Consider the following 22,087-nt stretch of genomic DNA (forward strand, 5'->3'; position numbering starts at 1 on the left):
CATACTGCAGTAAAATATTGTGTTGCTGATTTTGTATCTGGATCTCAGAACACAACACACCGATACTATACAATTCACAAAGGAAGAATTTTAAAGGACTATTTGCATGACTGCTTAAACCAGTTTTATACTGACCTAAGCTTTGACTCTTGATTTTTGAATAAAAACCCCAAAAGCTGTCAGTGTATTGGGGGAACTGGTGGGAGAAGGACTGACCCAGGAACTAAGGTGTCTCCTGGATGAGGTTGCACTCCCAGTAAAATTTGTGGGGGCTGTTGGATCTGGGCCTGCTGCTGGATAGGCAGGCAGCCAGGAGCTACTTTCACCAGCTTCCACTGGTGAGCTTGCTGCAGTGTTTCCTGGTCAAAAGAGATCTTGTCACTGTGGTGCATGCCCAGGTGACATCCAGGTTAGACTTCTGCAATGTACTCTATGTGTGGCTGCCCTTGAAGACTGTCCTGAAGCTATAATTAGTGCAGAATGTTACAGCCAAAATTCTAACTGGAGTGGGTCAAAGGAACTTATCATCCCCAACCTCATTCCATCGACACTGGCTCACCTTTGCTTCTGGGCCCAATTCAAGGTGCTGTTTTTGATCTTTAAAGCTCAAATGGCTTGGGGAAGCATACCAAGGTCTGCATACTCTCATGTGACTGTACCCAACCACTAAGACCCTCTTCAGAGGCCTTGCTTCAGGTGCTAACCCAAAAGGGAGCTTTGTTGGCTGTGGCACCAAAATTGCAGAATCCTCCCCTCTGGGAGATTTTTCTATCCCCTTCTATCATTGTCTTCTATTATTGATTCTTCTATCCCCTTCTATCACTCCTTTCTACCAGCAGGTGAAGACTTTGTATTTTGTCAGGATTTTCCTCACTGATTCACATTGGCCCTACTTCTTGTTCATGCATCTATGTGTTTTGCTTTAATGTTCAGCTATATAGGGTTTTAATGTTTTCATGGCTTGATGCCTTGGAGGCCCTAAGTTGAGTGGAAAGGCAGCTTTAAATATTTTAAATAAAATAACATAAAATATCAGTATAAAGATTAGGTTACTTACATTACTGGAAGATACAGTGAAACTGACAGAGCCTTAGTTGTCAGCACTCCATAATACTATTCAGCCAACACTTCAGAATTGGGTGGATCCTACCCTGATCCCACTAGTCCACTGAGCAAAGTTTATCAATGTATCTATTAAAATGTTTATACTCTACCTTTCCTTCTACCTCAAGTTTGAAGCTTCCCTTTAATCTAAGGAGTCTTCCTCTAAATTAAGTGGATCATGCATTGAAGGAAGAGCCACTTCAATTGGAGGAAGGCTTTTAAAGCTGGAGGAGGGATTTTGGAAAATGGTTGGAGCCACCAGATTGTTATTTGGAGTTGGTTTGAACTACTTTTCTGCTGTTGAACTAAAAACAGAATACCAAATGTCATGGCAGACATGCTATTTTCTTCAGTTCAAGAACTAAATAGAATAATTATAGTCCTACCCACCCAAAATATTCTGGAAATAAAGATATCATAGCATAAGAAATACTGTCCGACAAATGGTAAGGCAGACAAGAACAAAAAGATATTTTGCACACATTATTTTTGTAAACAGTAATTCAATAACCTTCTAGTATAGTTCAGGCTGCAGTGACATCACACTTAACCAGAGTTACAGAAAAAAATGTTCAGGAATCTGGCTTTTTACCGGTTTTATAAGTGCACTTCGCTCTCCCCTACTCATGCAGAGAAACCGGTTAACTGGTTAAAACTGGTTAAAACTAACATCTGTTACTCATATACCCTTTTTAAAATAATTTTTAATTAAAATTTATTAAACAACAAATGGTTAACTGGGAAACTAATTGGGGCAAGTAAATACATAATCTAAATAAAAGGGTCTATATGCCAAAAAATACAGCAAGAAATGAGCTATTTGATTACACCCAACTGACTAAAAAAGTCTAATGGCAAAGAACTCATATACCCTTGATGATGTACAAATACAGGTGTGCAGGTTATCTAGCATTAATTTCCTCCACTGACCACTGGGTCAATCTCAGTAAATGAAGGGAAACTAGCTTTGGTTAACCCATGAGCCTGCATTTGTATGCTATGGGTAACTGAAATGAGTTTTCAAACATTTTTAGTGTGTGTGTGTATGAGAAGGGAAGCTGGAAGACTAAGGCATGTTCATGAGCCCAGCAACAATCCAGATTTGTATATATTTTTCCTTAACTATGGTTAGACATGATGTCTGAATGCAGACCTGTTGCCCCTTTCAAGTACTTATATGCTTGACTGGTTCCAATTAAACCATGTAGACAATGCAATTCATAAAAATCTTACTCAACCTTTTTATTCTTCCTAAAAATTCTAGAAAGAATACCTTCTTGCATGTCTACTGTCATGAACAAAATAAATTAATTTTAGTGGTCTTGTGACTGGTAATTTGATAGTGATTGTGTCTAATTTTCTTCTTACATTATCTGCTGAGATTCAACTTGAAAAGTGGAGCAGAGTAAGCTGCCAGAAAAACATACACCACAGTAGGCTAAAGCTCATGTTTTAATGACTTCGAGTCACAATAGTCTGGCTCATATAAGTAACTGTGCCGCCTATCAGCACTTGCCAAACTGGCATATGGAGCTGTTCAGTTACATGGCAAAATTAATTTAGTAGCAACTTTCCAAATGGTACATCTGAATCACCTAAGATTTAGTACCAGAACTAAGTGTAATCTAGATGAGGAATATGTGAATGAGCCTAAGGTAACTTTCCTTCTATCCAGCGCGTTTTGTTAAAAAAGAAAAAGAAGTGCAAGTGCTCATATATAATGTTTAACCAATTTCCACCAATTCCTCCCTCAGAACTTGGGAGAGCCGCTCAGGTGCTTGTACCTAGTACTGGTTTATACCACCACACACACACACACACAAGTCCTGCTTCTATCTAAGTATTCAGTATCTCTATTACTTTCTGCCCCAAATATCAAATATCCCAGATGTCCATCTGATTAACAGGAAGCCCACTAGTTAAATAAAACTTATGGACAAAGGTCCCTTCTACTGATTCCAACCATTAGTCAAGTTCAGTATTGCCTACCCTAATGGGCAGAGACTGTCTAGGAGCTCTGGTGGAGGTCTTTCACATCACCTACTACTTTTACTTTGAAGATGCTGGGGACTGAAAGTGGGATCTTCTGCATGCAGAGTAGATGCTCTGCCACTGAACCATGGCCCCTCCCAAAGTCCTTCACAAACCTAAGCCTCCCATTAAACTTGCTACAACAATCATCACCTGAATATTAGGCACACTTTTAATATCAGGAAATGATCCAAAGATGGGCATCTTTAAACAGGAAAATGTGTCTATACATCTTGGTTACACATATTGGGACTAACAGCTTCCAGAAAAAAAATACATGGGAAACAACATAAACAAAGGTAAATATTGACAGAGAGTTTATAAAGATAAAGAACTACATTATATAAAAATAAAGCCTCCCAGAAGAAGCTAAAATGGTAACGAAAATGAGTTCTATTACACACCATCTTCTTTTGTAGTTCTCATTTTGGAATGTTCTCCTTCCTGAAAGTTAAGTAGAATGTGCCATAAGGAAGGCATCTTAGGGTCATATCTATGTGGGAATAATGCTTAGTTTCCTAAGCAGCTGACAGGGTAATATGAGAAGGTTATCCTAGCATAATTGACATCCTATTATGCTCTTCTGCTTAATTTAACAGCAAGAACCCAGCTTCTCCATGTGTTTTATGCACATCTAGCAATACTTGCTTCAACTTCGTACCTCCCTCTTAGCCATGAGCCTAATCAAAATCTGTTATATCACAATAGATGGCAACAATGGAAACAAGTTGGATAACTGTCTGTCAAGAGATACCAAGCAGAGGCTCAGAGAAGTAACAGGCAGAAAGCACTCAAATAATTATTCCCCAAAGCCAAATGTTCTAAAGGAAGAATGACACATTATATTGGCTTGGTTCACACAAAATCATTGTTTAATTAAACTAACTGTTGGTTAGTGTGAACATCCAAGCATAAGTTAGTTAAGGTATGTCAAGCCAGTAATCTATGATTATTCTTACCTAAGATTTGATATGACATAAGAATATGGACATCCTGGCTTGCTCCCCAACATCTTCCTTCCCACAATGCACATCAGAATATCAGCTGGGTCTTTGTAAGGATGGCAGTGTAAAAAATTACGATAATGAAACCAGCATTTGTTGAGGCATACCAGGTCTAGCACTATTGTTTGTGAACCAAATCCTGGTTTCACAAAGTAACCACAGTTAAATAAACAAACTGGTTTTGTGCTCTGTCTGAACTTAGCCACTTTATTGATAATATGGGTGAAAGAAAAAGAAGGGTTGGTTTTTATATGCCGACTTTCTCTACCACTTAAGGAAGACTCAAACCAGCTTACAATCACCTTCCTTTCCCCTCCCCACAACAGACACCCTGTGAGGTAGGTGGGGCTGAGAGAGTGTGACTAGCCCAAGGTCACCCAGCTGGCTTCACATGTGGGAGTGGGGAAACAAATCCAGTTCACCAGATTAGTGCCCACTGCTCATGTGAAGGAGTGGGGAATCAAACCCAGTTCTCCAGATTAGAGTCCACCGCTCTTAACCACTAAACCACGCTGGCCACATAATGAGATATTATCTGAGAGGGTTTCAGCTCTTAGCAGAACACCCACTTAACCATATCATTTTGCAAAGAGATATGATAGAAAAACCTTTTAACTGCATCACTTTGAACAGAGTTGTGATAAACCTTATGTTAACCTGAAGCTATTATTTCGCCTTCAAAATATTTGTACAAGTAGTCAAATCCAGCACAGTTGTCACTCAGTCAAACAGATACTTTCCATTTCCATTTATTTACTAGCTCCTTTGACCAAAGGTCTTGAGCTTAACCATAACAATAATACATAATACAACAACACATAATCAATTTACAACACCCAACGTATACTTAAGGTTAAAACACAGTAGAAACAATTACTAAACATAGCATCACTAATACCATAACAATATATTCCCCCTGAACCAGTCTCATTGAAATCACAAAATCTGTTTCAACATTCAACTCGTAGTTTACGTGCTTGTTTTATTTTGACGTTTGAGCGACATCACCTCCGCCAAAAATCTTGCAACAGAACTAGTGATATCAGGATGAATATCTCCCATTATGTGGGATATCACCCAGGACTCCAAGGGAAGTTTGTATTTAGACAATATTGGGGTGATCCAACGCAACCGAGGAGCTGACCAGTGCTGACAAAACAATAAGAGATGGTGTAAAGTCCCAATATCTCCAGATTTACATTCACAAACTCGATCTGAGTATGGAGTTTTCGCAAAACGACCTGACATCTCTGCAGTTGGGTAAGCATTTAATCTGGCAAGCATAAAGGCACGTCTATGGCTTGGGATTGTCAGCAAACTCACATAAGAGGGCACGAACTCAGGAGGGGGAATCCCCAGTGCAAGGGTAGAACATACGCGCCTAGCGCGGAATGTAGTGCTAACACACTCAAGATTTCTCACCCTTGACCTTACTAATTTAAGTGCTTCAGAAAAGTTTAAGTTGTTAAGAACTAATGGTGGAAGGTCAAGCAGTACCAGTTTACTATCTATATGTCTTCCCCACGTCCCTCTGTAGTTATCTTCCTTTAATCTATGTAACAGGCCCCCTTGGATGTTAGGAGTTGAGTAGAGAACCTTCAGCCTTAATTTGAAGGCAGCAATCCAGGCCCTAGATTCAAAAGAACACTGTGCAAGTTCCATTCTAAGTGCCGTTCCCGCCACACACTTTGGAGAGCCTGTCAAACGCCGCAGAAAATGTATAAGTATATTGTCAACAGACTCCGTGATTTCATTAATCCAAATGGGAGCTCCAAATAGAAACTGAGGGATTATTTTGGCATTGAAAGCTGTAATAGCCATAGGAACATATTGGCCTCCCCTGGAATAAAAGAATCTTAACAAAGCATTCGAATTAACTTTGGCAGTTTTATTTGCCAAGCTAAGATGAGGTTTCCAAGACAAATTTTGACTAAAAGTAACTCCCAAATATTTAAATTGGGACACCATCTCTAATTCACCCCCCTCAACTTTCCATGGATTTCGTTTTACTTTGATCTTCTTTGAGAAAACCATTACTTTTGATTTACTATAGTTAACTGATAGACCCTCCTGGTTACAATAATCAATAAACCTATTAATAGTCTTACGAAGGCCCACCTCAGATCTAGACAAAAGGACTGTATCATCCGCATAGAGCAAAATGGGAACCTCATGACCAGCTAATATTGGTGCATGATAAGCTGTCTTTTGAATAAACGGAATCACATCATTAAAATAAAAATTAAACAGCATGGGGGCCAAAAGGCAACCTTGTTTCACCCCCTTTAAGAGGTGAATACTATTAGTAAGTTGGCCTTCAACTCCACAACGGACCTGAGCGGTAGGGTTCTCATAAAGCTTAAAAATCAGCCAAAGTAATCTCTTATCTATGGTTGTGGTTTTTAATTTAGCCCACAGTCGGCCTCTAGGCACTGAGTCAAAAGCTGCCCTTAAATCCATAAAGGCAACATACAAAGAGCCCCCTGAGTATGAAGAATACTTATCTGCAAGATGATATAATATAAGACAATGTTCCAAGACAGAGGTGCCTTTCTTAAACCCAGCTTGTTCCGGATGTATTATTTCTTCAGTTTCTAGCCAATTCGATAATTTTGACTGCAAAAAGGCTGCATATACTTTACCTATTGATGAAAGCAAACTAATAGGACGATAGTTTTTGGGATCGTTTTTTGGTCCTTTTTTATAAAGTGGCACAATTATTGCATGTTTCCATGCTGCGGGAATATCTCCTGTGTTATTTATTTGCGTGAAAAGAGAGGCCAAAATATGGCTCCACCAAGACAGATTTACTTTCAAAAGGTCAACCGGAATTAAATCAGGACCTGGAGCTTTACCTGACCGAAATTGTTTAATTAAGGCACTCACACATTCAGGGGAGACCTGTGGCCAACTATCCATTTGGGGGGGTTCAACCAGTTCCTCATCCAAATCAAAACCAGGGACCGTTACAAAATTAGAAGTAAAGTATTTTTCCCAGATCCCAGGAGTAATGCATGAAGGGATACTAGCCACCGTAGAGAGTCCTCTATTCACTAGATTCCAAAAAGTCTGGGTTTCGTTATTATTTATTGCTGAGATGAGTAATTTCCAGCATTTATATATGTCCAGCTGTTTTTTAAACTTTATCAGGGACCTAAATGACTTCTTTAGCCGTATAAGATCTAACAGATGTATATTTGAGCTGGTATTTTTATATAAGCGGTGAAGAGATCTTATTTTTTTAATACTTTCTCTACACTCACCATCAAACCAGCTATTTTTACGTTGGAATCCTCGGGACGATGATGGTTTTGAATAGATTGGTTTAAAAAGGTTTAAAATATTAGTTAACGATTCTATCATCTGCACCGTATCCCTCTGTTTAAAAAATTCAGTAAGGGCGGACCGACATTGATTTGAATGCATAATATTCACTACAATAGGAGTTAACTCAGGTGACCATCTAACGGGCCTCAAGGCCTTTCGTCCTTGTAATAGGTTTGTTGATAAACCGGGGAATAAAAAACAATCAGGAGACAATGAAAGAGTTAATTGTAAGGGAAGATGGTCCCCTCCATAATACTCTCCTATCTTAAAATCGTGAATTCGCGGTAGCAAACCTTCTGATACTAACATGTAATCAATCACACTGGCCCCTTTGAACGTTACACAAGTAAAATCTCCTGTGGGATCAAACTGCCTGTGCCCATTTAAAATTACCAAACCTTGATTCACAGCGCACTCAAACAATTGTTTTCCTGCAAAATTAACCTTAGAATCTTTTGAGAATCTCTCACACAAATGTGGGGGGGGCAGCTCCGTCGTGGGCCAAACTAACCCAGCTTCATCATTGGTGCCAATACGGGCGTTAAAATCACCTGCTACCAATAATGGAATTCTGGGATATCGCACAGTGATCTTATCCAAAAGGGATCCCAATTTGTCCCAAAGAATCCTAATGTCATTTCTTGAGTTTAGTGGAGGGAAGTAGCTTGTAATAATTATAAAAGAGAACCCTGGGAACTTCAGCAATAAAACAATTACAGAATTAAAAGAAGGGATCAAAGTTATACTTGTGCAATTTAAAATTGAAGAAACCAAGCAAGCCAACCCCGATTTGGGACGACCCCGGGTTGGACCAGAAACGGCATCTACAGTATAAACAACATACCCAGGTACATCAATAGTATCCCTAACCCAAGTTTCTTGTACCAGAATAATATGAAAATCCAACAAATAGGTCCTGACACCAGGATCTCTCAACCTGTTACACCAACCTGTAATGTTCCATGATAAAATTTTAATATAGGGAGGTGGTGGCGAAAACAGTCAGTCTGATAGAGGGGCAGATCCCATAGTTCCCTGACAGGGAGCTGAATTGGACTTAGTATTTCTATTATTGATTAAAACTACTGGTTCTAAGGGGATGTGGTTTGTCGTTTGGATCAGAGGATCTGTTATTTGAGGGAGTTCATCACTAACTTTAGGAGGGAATACATGAACTTGGGGGTGTTCTATTTTTGGATCTGTTTGTACCAAACTGCCCTTCCTAATATCATCGAGCGAAATCACTAAGACTTTAAGTCGGTTTATCAACTCATCTTGTTCGCTAGGAGGGAGAGCACCAAAAGATGATAAAAGAGCAGACTCCATGTCCTCAACTGTTCCAGAAGTTTCCAAGTTTATCAATACCTCCTTTGATTCAGATATAGCAGGGAGTATAATTTCAGGAGTTATAGGAGTTTGCAAGTTCACTACCTTACTAGGAGAATGCAAATGGACAACTTGCATTAAATTTTCTGATCCCTCTGGACTGTCTTTTCTTTGAATTGTTTTATTATTTAATTTATTTCTACCCACATTTTGACATGGTGCTTGGGGATTCAATTTTACTAAAGGTTGGATTGTAGGATTTTTAAAATGTCTCTGAAACCTGACCCCATATTTAATAAATTCATATCCGTGAGCAAGCACCTGGGATGGAATGCTGCTGGATCGAAAGTACAAAAGAAAACGTTCATGTCGCAGGGACCCAAAAATCCGTTCTACCTTAATAAGATCTAATGCAGATGGGTTAGTTTTGAGGAGAAATGCCAGATGATTTGTGGCCCATCGCCTTGTCGACCAATTTATATGTCTTCCTTGATAAGGGAAGACATTAACAACAACACATTTAGAATCATAAATTAGTGACCCAGGGCCTTCTGACTTTCTATCCAGGCCTTCCAAGTACATTTGTTGGTTAGGTCTCAATTCCAAAACTCTGCCTTTGTCCATACTTCTGGTCTTCGTCTGCTTCTCTTTGAAATCTTGCGGCTCATTTTTAAATGGATAGCTGGATTCCTTTTCAGAAAGTAAGACTATTATCTTATCAAGTTTCTCATAAATATTGTGTAGAGACTCCGCAATTAATTGGGACTGAGTTGCTAGCAGACTCATTTCATCAGCTCTGCTAGCCTGCTGCTGTGGAGATGGGGAACACAAATCTTGAGTAGCTGCTCCATTATCAGAGTTAATTGTTTGTTCCAAGAGGCAGACACTTTCTTCCACAGCCAGGCACTCAAATCTATTTGCATGCTGAAATGGGGCAAAAAAGTCCTCCAACCTTGACTGTTTACACACAGGCGTTTTACAGTCCTCTTCAAAAGGGTAAGCTCTTTTAGGGCCCATATCCCAACGTATAACTCAGCTCCTTTGAGTTTCCTTTGCCTTTCGCACTCTTCTATTCCAGAGCTCCTGCTTCACTCATGCAGCACCAACTCGACATTAAAATCACAGAATGTCCGGCTTGGAATATTAGAGATGTTATAATTCTATCTTGGCAAACAGTCAAACTTCGCAGACCCAAACACCGGGCAATTAAACAATCAAGCAATCGCACAGGGAGTAGGTTGTTTAGCGGCCAGCCGTTTCAATCCTTCTTCTTATCCAGAAGAGTAACAACTTAAAATTAGGAAATGATAAAAGCTCACAAAATAAAACAACCGTTTAAAAGAGCAATTTTAAAAGTTTAAAAGGTTTAAAACAACGTTAAAACTTATCTCCAACGGAGTGAAAAATCTTGCAACCGACTTCCTCAAAAGCCGGAAGTCCTCCATTGCATTCAAAACAGATACTTTCCTTTTACCCTGTCAGTCCCAGTCACCTTTGGAATAAAAACATAATACAATGCAACAACAAATCTGCTTGAGAATAAAAGAATGGACTGACATTGGTAAGCCCCTTCATTTTATACATTTGATGTGATTTACAGGGGGGGAAATGAAGTCACCTGTGTCCTTCAAGTGACCATTTGTGAAATAGGATTATGCATCTGCAACCTTCTGGAGTTCCTGCCTTCTCCTCAGATAAGATTTCAGACCAGTCCTGGATATGTGTGAATAGGCAGGGAAAGTATGTTTCCACTCAGTTTCTTTGGAACGGTCATGAGGACCAGAAAAAGAAGTGATTTCATGCAGCGTAAAATACTACCTGGATATATTTACTGTACAAACCACTAGCTGAAGAAAAGTCATCTCTGCGTGTAAAGTGCCATCAAGTTGCAGCCAACTTACGGCAACCCAGTAGAGTTTACAAGGCAAGAAGCTAACAGAGGTATTTTGCCATTGCCTTCCTCTGCATAGCAACCCTGCTATTCCTTGGTGGTCTCCCATCCAAGTACTCACCAAGGCTTAGCTTCTGAGATCTGACAAGATCAGGCTAGCCTGGGCCATCCAGTCAGGGTGAAGAAAAGGTACAAGTAATTATAACCCTACTGCCTATAAATGGGAGAGATTACTGAGCTTTTGTGCCTTTCCAATGAGATAAAGTTCTCAGAGATCACAGCTCTCAAGAAAGGGAACTTCCTAGCCAAATTTCAAGCAGATAAGAAAAAGCTGCCTAACAGGCCATGAACATCCCCCATGCAGAGCAGGCTCACAGAGGCATGGAAATGAGTGTTTCCACATCCTTTTTTGTACAGTGATCTGGATTGCAGGCTGAGTTTAAAAAACAAAACAAAAACCAATAGCAACGTTTGCCTGACTTTCTGCTGTCCTTGCTTGTATAAAACAAAACACTTCAAACATTGCAGGACTGTGAGAAGGTGGGGGATGGCATGGACTTTAACAAGCCCACATTCTTTATTGTTGTAAAAAATGGCAATTCACTCCTATTCTACAAAAATGGACAAATGAATGTATAAACAGGTTGCCCCCTTCAATGTTTAGATGAGGACAGAGAATCTTTTAAATAAATAGATCGAACGTTTATAACTCTAGGATTGTCAACACTCGCTCTGGAAATTCCTGGAGATTTTGGGGGCACTGTCTCTGTAAGGTGAAGTTTGAGGAGCGCAGAGCACAGCAAGGAAGCGATGTCACTTTGTGATGTCATGTCCTATGATGTCACTTCCAGGTCAAAGATTAAGAGATGGTAAATCAGGATGGCTCTTCCAGGTCACTTCACCAAAACCTGCTTCTTCCTGTGAGGTGATTTCCTTCTTTCAAAATTCAAATTTAAATTCTGAATCATACCTCACCAAGTTTTCTTGGATTTTTCGTGGTTACATTTGAAGGCATATGCTTAATCATCTCAGAGGATACAATCACTGTTACTATTCAAAGCTTTAAAAAAAACTTTCCTAGTGTGGTGTGCTTACAGTGCTCAATTAGAACTAAGGCAATGGATGTTCAAATCCCCACCAGCAATGCCAGGGATCGAACTTGAGACCTTCTGCAGACAAAGCAGAAGAACTTCCACTGAGCCACAGCCCCTACCCAAAGTAAATTAAATGGGGGATCAACAGTCACCTTCAAAGGATGTCTGTTACCCTTCCAAGTAAAGCCCTGGGATACTCATTAACCTGGACAGCACTTTGTGGAGACAGCGCACAACAGCCCAAATCCTGACGAGAATAAACTTTCAGTTGCCAGAGGGAATAAAGCGGGCTGGTACTTAGTATGTTCAGAGGTAATCAGAATGGCTGGTTTAGTTCCCCCCCCCCCCCAAATGAGTTGGTTGAAATAGCTGCAAGCTTAGGGTGCTATACAGCTACACCAGATTCTGGGCTTGGTTCTCACTGTTTGGGAATGGAACTCCATCCTTGCTCACTGCCTGCTAGCTTCCTCCTGCCTTATCGTCAATCTTTTATAAGCCCTTTGACCCACCTGCTGTGTATTGTTATCTCTCTAGAAAAGCATGATCTGTCCCATCCGTCCCAGCTTGTAGATTTTGTCACTTGTTTATGTTACAATACATTCAGAGACATAATTTTTTTTGCACCAGATACTTGTGTAAGCAAATTACCACACTGAAAGACCTATAATTGCTGTTATTAATGCACATCTAGCCACACAGGATATAAGGTTTACAAATTTCAGATAAAATACATTGTAAAGTGCATTTCTGGATGTGTTTTTGAATAATCATGTTTTGTATAATTTAACCACTGAGGAAGGCCCAAGAGGCCGAAATGCATATGGTCTGTTGGTCACTCATATTTTGCATATCTGTCAGGCCTGCTTTCCACAGCTCTAAGCAGCCTGTCAGACTCTGACTGTTTTACTTTCGATTCTACCAGGTGCCTCTCAAGGCCATACTTGCTAACTGCTAAATTCCTGTTCCAGTGCTATCTCCTGTGGGAACGACTCCTCAGTAGAAGGGGGGCTGCCTTGATCTGTTGTGACTAATACTTTCCGTCATAAGCCTACCCTGTGCTCCCAGTTGCCATTCCTGCCAATGTACCTGTAAGCTCTGCATACCTGTATGTTTTCCATTAAATCAGCTCTCTTTTGGACTCTTTGTCTCTGGATGCTGTTTGTGGGATTACCACGGGACAAGTGCTCACATTTTGGCACGAATCGCAACTGAAGTCAGAAGCTTGGAGGAAGGTTAATTTTGAATCTCTGTCTTAAGAAACAGTTACGGAAACCTTTGTTACCTTTTGAATTCACAACTCAGTACTGTTTTCACCTCCCCCGGGTGCTGACATTTTCTGTCATTAATAAGCAGCTGCTCAGCAATGATGAATTCCAAGAAAAGAAAGCACACCTGTGTTTCCTTGTACTAGCTTGGCAGGCCAAATATAGAAGTCCTTATATGTCTCCTTGACATTTTCTAATTGCAAAGCACACTGGAGCCACCTTCCACTGGAAATAGTGGAATTTCCCTTTTCCCTTGTCTTTCAACAACACAAGCCTTTATTGGCCTATTCAAAGGAAGAACATACATTTGGATAAAACCGAGTACAAATAAATAAAATGTGATCCCTTGTCTTTCCATATATCGTTGCACAGATTACAAGCTACTTGTCGCGAGCTATGGATCTTCCATCTTTATTGGTGCACATAATTTAGAATAATGTTCAGCACTATAATAATAAGTTCACTGTTTAGTGACTTATATTCAGCTATGTTCCTTTTCTAAGTTTCCTCAGTTGTTGAGGTTTACAAAATAGATAGCAATACCTATTTTAAAGTTTGTCTATTTATGGTAAAAGGGATGAATCACAAGGCAAATTCAAAGAATCATGGAGCAATTGAGGCAATTCTCTTTGTTCTTCATTTTTTCTTACTTAGTACTCTTTATAACATGTGAATATGAATTATTTCAAGCTCAAATGAACTAAATGTATGTGCCTTACGCTCAGATATTAAAGTATGGTGATAAAAATACATTCTATTTTTCAAACTACTACGAAGACCACCTTAGTAGAGGTAGAAGAAGCTTGTCTTGCAGTCCAAGTCACTTTTAATCAGAAATAACTTTAAGAGGAAAAAAAGGATTAGAATAGGACCCAATTTTGGTTTTTATACATTATTTCCACATTGTATAGACTACACAGTACTTTTGCCCAGGTAAGCCAATAGCTGAATTCAATAGATGAAGTTATCTTTTTTTCATATATAAACCGTGCAATCCTGAAGGGGGGTCTGAAACAAGTGAGGAGGCAGCGTGACCCGTACAGCGGCATAAGCGACACACTACCCAAACTGGCATGGACGCCAGCGCAGGGGAACTTACACCACTGTAGGGGAGGCACTCAACAGCATGAGCCACGGGCGTCGGCACAGTCATACTGGCAGTGTATCTCTGGCGCAAGAGCTTGTGTTGGCATCAAAGGGGGCGTTCCTTTAGTGGAGCAGGCTTTAGGCAGATTCCAAAGCCCTTTTGGCCTGGGAATGCCCCTTTTTGCAGGTGCCGAGTTATGCCTGCAAAAAGGCAGGTGTAGCCCCATGAAACTCTATAGAGAGTTTCTTGGGGTTTTCTTTAAAATAACATTTTCGGCTTGCTGCGCCCAGCAACAAACTGATCAGGGGGCGACGTGGCTCCGCTGTTCCTGGATGCGCCGCAACTACCCCCCCTTCAGGAATGGGCTGTTAGAGAGGATTCTGCATACGGAGCACTTACTTTTCATAATACAACCAGTTATGCAACATCCTTGCCTGAGGAATAACATCAAATTATATACAGAGGCTTTAATCTTACCCGGGAAGCCTGTTTTTACACAGCCTTTAGATTAGAGTCATAGACTGCAACTCGATGGATTTCAGAGGAGCCTACAGAGCTAAAGAGATCTGTGCCTGAGATTTGTCCCATCAATTGAACAACTAAAATCAAACAAAACATGAATCCACAAAGGCCTTGGTTAGACCTCTCTGCAGACGCAGGCGAGCCATTAATAAATTAGAATATCCACAAAATCACACAAAATAAGCTAGCTTGTATCCAATGAAACACAGATTTCCCCCATTTTATTGTCTCCTCCCACCACTGTCCCTGTTAACCTCTCAACTATTATTCTTGGAGTTGCAAGATTGTGTGCATGCAATTCTGTAGACGGGTAAGGAAGGGAACCATTCATTTCCTCCTCCTCCACACCATACCCCTCTGATCCATGCAGCTTCTCATCCATGCAGAGTCCGCAATAATCTCTGTGGGTGTTGAAAGGGGCTGCAGGAGGAGAGAGGAACATAGTAGAATATTCATGCCTGTTCCCACTGGTGCTTTGTTGGATACAAGCTGCTGTCTGGAGCAAACCATACCAGTTGCTTTTCTTTTAATGCATAGCATCCCAACTATCTCTCCTCCCACAATCTACTGCTTTCCCCCCCCCCCCACTAGACATATGATAATTATATATTAAGATTCCAAAACATATCTCCTTTCTTACCTGCTGGTTTACGGGGAAATTCCTGTTGATTTTTTTAATCTATAAAAGTGAATGCAAAACATTATTAATATACATAAGGACATTCAGCCATGAAAGTGATTCACAACACATATAACATAGCAGCATGATTGAAAGGTTTTATATTCAAAAGTTTTAAAAAATGAAGCAATAATACCCAGTAACAGAAAATCTATATATTAATAGCAAAGTCGGCCAAATCTGAGGATACTAAAAATTGGTGACTGAAGCTGTGAATGGGCAAGACAGATCTTTCTACGAACCTGAAAAGGGCGCTATGTTTGCAGAAAAATCTGAAATCTAAAAAAAAAAAAAAAAAATACATTGGAGGAGTTTTAAAAGATCCAAAAATGATTAAAGAAGCACCTGTAACTTTAAGCACTGGATTCCCTCAATGGCCGTTGCTAGGTAACCACAGATTCCAGGCTTGGTCCTGTCAGTAAAAGGCAAGGGGAGGAGGGAAACAGGAAATAGTGTGGGGAAGGGGATACAGGGAAAATGAAGGTGCTACTCCACAAGTCCTTAAGGGTTCCCTTGCATGCAAGCAGGCCTGTGCCCACTGAGCAGCACCACAGAACTGGGCCACAGTTTTCCTAGGTAGAGAAAGCTAGGGGGTGTTTAAGATAGAGGGTCAGATAAAGGTAAGTTGGCTGTTGGGTAGGAAGGAGATAGGGTTACCAACTCCAGGAGATTTGGGGGTGGAACCAGGGGAGGGTGGCGACCTCAGAAGGGTGTAATGACATAGACTCCATCCTTCAATGTAGCCATTTCCTCCAGGGGAACTAGGGTTGCTAGCCTCCAAATGAGGGCTGGAGATCACCTAGAATTACAACTAATCTCCAGATGACAGAGATCAATTCTCTGGAGAAAATGGCTGATTTGGAGGGTGGACTCTATGGCATTATATCCTGCAGAGGTTGCTTCCGGCCCCAAACATCACCCTCCCAAGGTTCTCCCAAATCGCCAGGTATTTCCTAACCTGGAGATGGCAACCCAAAGGGGGAATTGATCTCTGTAGTTGAGAGATCTGTTGTGATTCCAGGAGATCTCCAGGCCCCACCCAGAGGTTGGCAACTCTATAAGGAGAGAAGGAAGCAGGAAAATGGGAGAGGATATGAGAGAAAGAGGAAATAGTGGGGGAGGGGGAAATTAGATGTGTCCCACAAGTCCTTGAAGGTTCCCCCTTGTATTTAAGTGAATTAGCATCTCAACAGATAATTGTGGGAACATTTTGGGGGAAATTCTGTTTCTAAAAGTGAAGGAACAACATATTTAAAATGGCTCAAAAATTCTCTTTTGGGATGCAATTCATAAGTTACTTCTAACTTGAACAAACTTCTTTGAGAAAGTTCCATTCTCTAAATTCCAATTCCTTTTAACATGACTTCCACAGGAAATACAGTCTGTATCAACATAAAAATGCAATCCATCAGATTTTCCAGAGAAATGCTAGGTTGTTAATTTCTATTTAATAATCTACTGATAATTTATCTTTGAAACAAAGTTAAGAATACTGAATAGATTCAAACTAAAAAATCTTTACACCATACATTGTCTTTTCAGGCTTCGTTTTTCTAAAAAGAAAAATTCTACCTGCTTTTGAGGTGCATTTTGTAAGCTGTGGCAGCCCCACTAATTACTAAGAAAGGTATGGAGTACACATAGGAAGAATAAGCTAGTGTGGTGTAATGGTTAGGAGCAGCAGACTCTAATCTGGAGAACTGGGTTTGGTTCCCCACTCCTCCACATGAGCGGAGGACTCTATTCTTGTGAACTGGGATTGTTTTCCCACTCCTACACATGAAGCCTGCTAGGTGACATTGGGCTAGTCACAGTTCTCTCAGAACTCTCTCAGCCCCAACTACCTCACAAGGTGTCTGTTGTGGAAGGGGAAGGAAAGGTAATTGTATGCAGCTTTAAGACTCCTTAAAGGTAGAGAAAAGTTGGGTATAAAAAACAACTCTTCTTCTAAATGAAGCCTCAGTAAAATAATGCACCTGTGGTGGATATATCATCCAGTTTCATACGTATAAACATATAACGAATTAATGTATACCTTCTGGACAGGAATATTTCACTTATGGCACATAACTAGTATTAACTAACTTCAGCTTTAGTGAACTAGAATAACTTTAGGAATTTTAGAACTGTCATACCTGGAAGGGACTTTAAATACAGTTTCGAGCACTTAATTTCATTCTCATTTCTAAAACTAATGGTTTCGTGTCAAAGGAAAATGAACAAAATATAATGAAGACATTATAGTATATACATGGTATGGGCACAATACACACACACACACATCCTTCTGTGTTGTAGGTAACATTTTGTGAAAGCACATGCTTAATAATTAGAATGTTTCCTCCAATTCTCACAGTATGCATTCCATACAAATACCTCTTCTAAGCTCAACAGAATCAGATAGGGTTGCCAGGTCCCTCTTTGCCATCGGCGGGAGATTTTGGGGGCGGAGCCTGAGGAGGGTGGGGTTTGGGGAGGGACTTCAATGCCATAGAGTTCAATTGCCAAAGCGGCCATTTTTCTCTAGGTGAACTGATCTCTATCGGCTGGAGATCAGTTGAATTAGCAGGAGATCTCCTGCTACTACCTGGCAGTTGACAACCCTAGAATCAGGCCACCCTAGTGACTTCATGTCTACACAAAACTGTTAATAACAGATGCTTTTAGGCGACCCTAACGGAAACAAAGGGGATTAACGCATGGCCAATTTGTCTCGCCTTTGTGCCCCAAAAGTAGCGAATTCCTGTGGTCTAAACGCATAATTGTCCGTGGGCTGTGCATCGGACCCACCTTAGGTGCAAATTTCAAACAGGTTAAGCAATCCCTGGTTTATAGCGATATTTTCAGTGCTAAACCGCCACTTTTTAAAATTTTGCTACACTACCGGAATGCCGGCGTGTGTGTAATCACATGACTAGCCCACTACTAACCTCCTTCCGTTCAAGGACACACCCCTTACTGGTCTCCCCTGCATAGGCGTAAACTTTGGGGGGGCTTGAGGGCTCAAGCCCCCCCTGAACTAGTGGGGGGGACTGAGCCCCCCCCCCCCGGGCAAATGGCAGCTGAAGCACATTCCTGTCCTACCTTCCTGTTGTATAGGCTGACTCGTTTTTTGTCACATTTCCTGGCAGTCCAGTCTTTTTAATTAAAATGTCAATTTTGTCCCATTTTGAATAAGCCCAGCCAGTTTTGTTGCCTCCCCCTCACCACGCAGCTTTATTTACACTCGGAAGGAAAAGGAACTACTTTCCAGCTTTGGGTGGAAGCAAAACGTGGTCTGTCAATCTGATCAATGCGTTCCCATCCGCTGTGCTGTTGCAAGCCTCTGAAGCAGCAAGCTGAAAAATGTACAAGGCTTTCCTTCCCCTCCCCTCTGGGCTGGCCACCTCGAGATCATCGCAGCTAGTTTCCGGGCATGGGTGGAAGCAAGGAGGTGAAGTCTGGATGCACTAAAACGAATGACAGGCTAGCCGATTAGAAACAATGGGAGAGGATGCACAGCCTATTGAAGATAATGGGAGCCTGGATTGCCATTTGCCTTGCATGAGCTCCATTGAAATACATTACAGCACAAACAGAGTTGCGAAGAAAATGTGGAATGGATTTTCCAGTAAGATCTCTAAACCCAGATACACTGCTCTGGGACTGGAAGGACAGCCCATGGGACTAGCACAATCCATCCTGACATCCACACCAGCTTCTACTAGTGAGTTCGCTTGCAATGCCTGTAAACCTCTGAGGTTTTCTAGCTTCACCAGATTGTCGGTTTTCTAACATATCAGCGAAAAAATACCCACCTCATCTTTTTTTCAGTAGCACCAACACACCTCCCTCACTCTAGTATGCATTCCACTGCCCCACTCCAAAAAGCCATCTTATGCCTGAGAAGATCAATGCTTGACAGGTTGAGAAGATGGTATACCAGAACCCTGGTGTTCCAAGAAAAAAAAGGGGGAGAATCAGCCTTTGATTGGATAACTCCTCAGCCAATCCTTGGGCAATGACACATCGGTCGCTCCCCTACTATCCCACATTATATGGGTGGCTCAAACGCACAGGGAGCCTCCAGCAGCTACTCGTTTCGGACTTATAGTGGGATGGGCTAGCGTCATGCGTTTGACTATCCAGTCTCAGATTAAAATATTGTGAGATAAGGGAGGAGCGAACCAAGAACATTCTGCCCATGCGTTAATCCCCAAACATTCACCTTCACTGTATAAATTATGCTAGCTGAGACAATTTGAGATTCAGGTTCTTTGTTCAAGGAATCTTTCAAAATGGAGGCTAGCACACATTGCTTCTTCTAAACAAACCAGCAGGAATTTTATCTATGTTTTCTGGGCCCATGAAGACCTCCAGATGGCTCAGAGATCAGTTCTATATGTATTGCAACTACTCACCAGAAGCAACCAGGCAAGCAAAGCCAATAACTCTCAAGTCACTTTTAGTAAATCTATGAGCAAGTCTGAACAGCAATAGACTTGATCCAGCCAAAGACAGTCCTTTTTAATTCCCAAGTTTTGGTTTCAAGATGTTCTTCCCACTCTGTTTCTGTTTTTAAATTTTTGTAAATTGTTTCAGAAGTATTTTTAATTATTTTATTGATGACCGTCTCTGAAATAACTGTAAGCAACCTAGAAAGCTCTTCTGGGTGGAAAAGTGAGGATCCTTTAAATAGATAAATAAACAAGCATTCATTTTTACAATGCAACTTCTAAGAATTGAGAAGATGGTTTTGTTTTATGATAATCCATTGTTCAAAAAATAGCTAATGAATCAAATGGGCGGCAAGAAATGCAAGTGAGATCTGTTTTGAGACAGAGTATTTTTCTTCCCCCACCAAGCAGATGTGACAGCTATTGTCAACTAGTGTAATACTGCTCTATTGTCGAGGGCTCCTAGATTCAGATGTGACTGCACAAACTATTAGACAGCTGCAGTCATTTGTCGGGAAGAAGGCTTTATTTCAGTCCCATTTCCCAAGAGGTGGTCAGTGCTGTAAGAGCTGACCATATGTTGACAGAGCTGTCCACAGAAATGCTGGCCGAGCTGTCGGCAGAAACGTTACACATTTGATGAACGCCACAGAAAATTGGTTCTTGTGGGTTATCCGGGCTGTGTAACCGTGGTCTTGGTATTTTCTTTCCTGACGTTTCGCCAGCAGCTGTGGCAGGCATCTTCAGAGGAGTAACACTGAAGGACAGTGTCTCTCAGTGTCAAGTGTGTAGGAAGAGTAATATATAGTCAGAAAGGGGTTGGGTTTGAGCTGAATCATTGTCCTGCAAAAAGTATAAAAGTAATGTGCTAATCATAGTCCTGTAAGTATCAAGATAATGTGCTAATGAGGGTGTGGTATGTTAATATGGAACCATTGTATCCTGAAGTGATCTGTTAATGTGTGAATCCAAAGCTAATCTGCATGGCTATTGTTGACTGTAGTCTTTTTGCATACTTTTTGCAGGACAATGATTCAGCTCAAACCCAACCCCTTTCTGACTATATATTACTCTTCCTACACACTTGACACTGAGAGACACTGTCCTTCAGTGTTACTCCTCTGAAGATGCCTGCCACAGCTGCTGGCGAAACGTCAGGAAAGAAAATACCAAGACCACGGTTACACAGCCCAGATAACCCACAAGAACCAATGAACTCTGACCGTGAAAGCCTTTGACAATATTTTGCCACAGAAAATTTTAGGCTGTTTCTTCACACCGCTCAACTTTGTGGTAGAGAAGAAACTGAGAGTCTTCTTTACCTTATTTAATGCTCTACTTATACATTGGTTGGAATACATTTCTCCCCTAGTTGTTGGTGGGCAAAGAAAACTGATCTGAGTTCCAAAAGATTGACTTTTTATTGCCTAATAAACATCAAGAAGTTGGCAGCTCATGTTTTAGTATTGTCATAATGTTAGCATCGCTATATATATATATTTTTAAAAATCTGAGTAGGCTGTCAAAATATGAGAATATATTGTACTTGGTAAGGTATCACGCCCAACACTCTGCTCAGACTGTATAATAATTACTCATACTTTAGAACTACACAGTTTTATTGCTGAAGCCGACATAATAATGAAGGCTTTTGTTTTAACATTTGCTAATACTGTATTAAGTAAGGCGAGGAAATATTATAGTTAACAAGGAAAGACGGAGTGGCATCTTACAAGCTGTACTGCACGATCTCTTTCAGTTGATGTTTAACTTTTACAACTTTGTGTAAACTATGAAATAATGAGCAGAAAGCAAACCGTCTTAGAGTCATACTTCTCACTTTTGAGTTTTGTGCATGGGGAGGAGTAATAATACTTGCTTCTGTTCCAGTGCTGTGAACCAACTTGTGGTTGCTGAGAGTAAGCTATCCAGAGATGTGATATCTTCACCTCATCCTAAAACACACACACACACACACACACAGATTTCCATTCATGTGTTACTTTGGTAACCGAACAGCCACTGAAATACTTCTTCTACCTGAAGTACTTCTACAGGGCACCCTGTCATGAAAGTAACATACGGATGCATCAATCACGTGGCTCAGCTGGTGTAGCTACCAGGTCTCCTTCCTAAAAGTAAACCTCTATAAAGGATAACTTACACGTTACCTTACGGACCCATGCAATTTACCCTTGCATGCATTATGGCATGCATTATGGCAGGGGTGTCAAACATACGGCCCAGGGGCCGGATCCAGCCCCTTGAGAGCTCTGATCTGGCCCGTGAACCAGCCGAGGCAGCCACCCCCTAGTCCTGAT

General features: G+C 40.9%; 1 protein-coding gene across 1 annotated transcript in view; it reads right to left on the minus strand.

Moving 5' to 3' along the window:
• SNTG1 (syntrophin gamma 1) overlaps positions 1 to 22,087 on the minus strand; it is a 143,789-nt gene that overhangs the window by 59,778 nt on the left and 61,924 nt on the right. The window contains exon 11 of the mRNA XM_056854317.1: positions 15,292 to 15,330. Within this exon, the coding sequence (XP_056710295.1) occupies positions 15,292 to 15,330 (39 nt within the window). The remainder of the gene's footprint in view (positions 1 to 15,291; positions 15,331 to 22,087) is intronic.

This window comes from Euleptes europaea, chromosome 8 (genome assembly GCF_029931775.1).
Source record: "Euleptes europaea isolate rEulEur1 chromosome 8, rEulEur1.hap1, whole genome shotgun sequence".
In the NCBI taxonomy this organism is placed as follows: Eukaryota; Metazoa; Chordata; class Lepidosauria; order Squamata; family Sphaerodactylidae; genus Euleptes; species Euleptes europaea.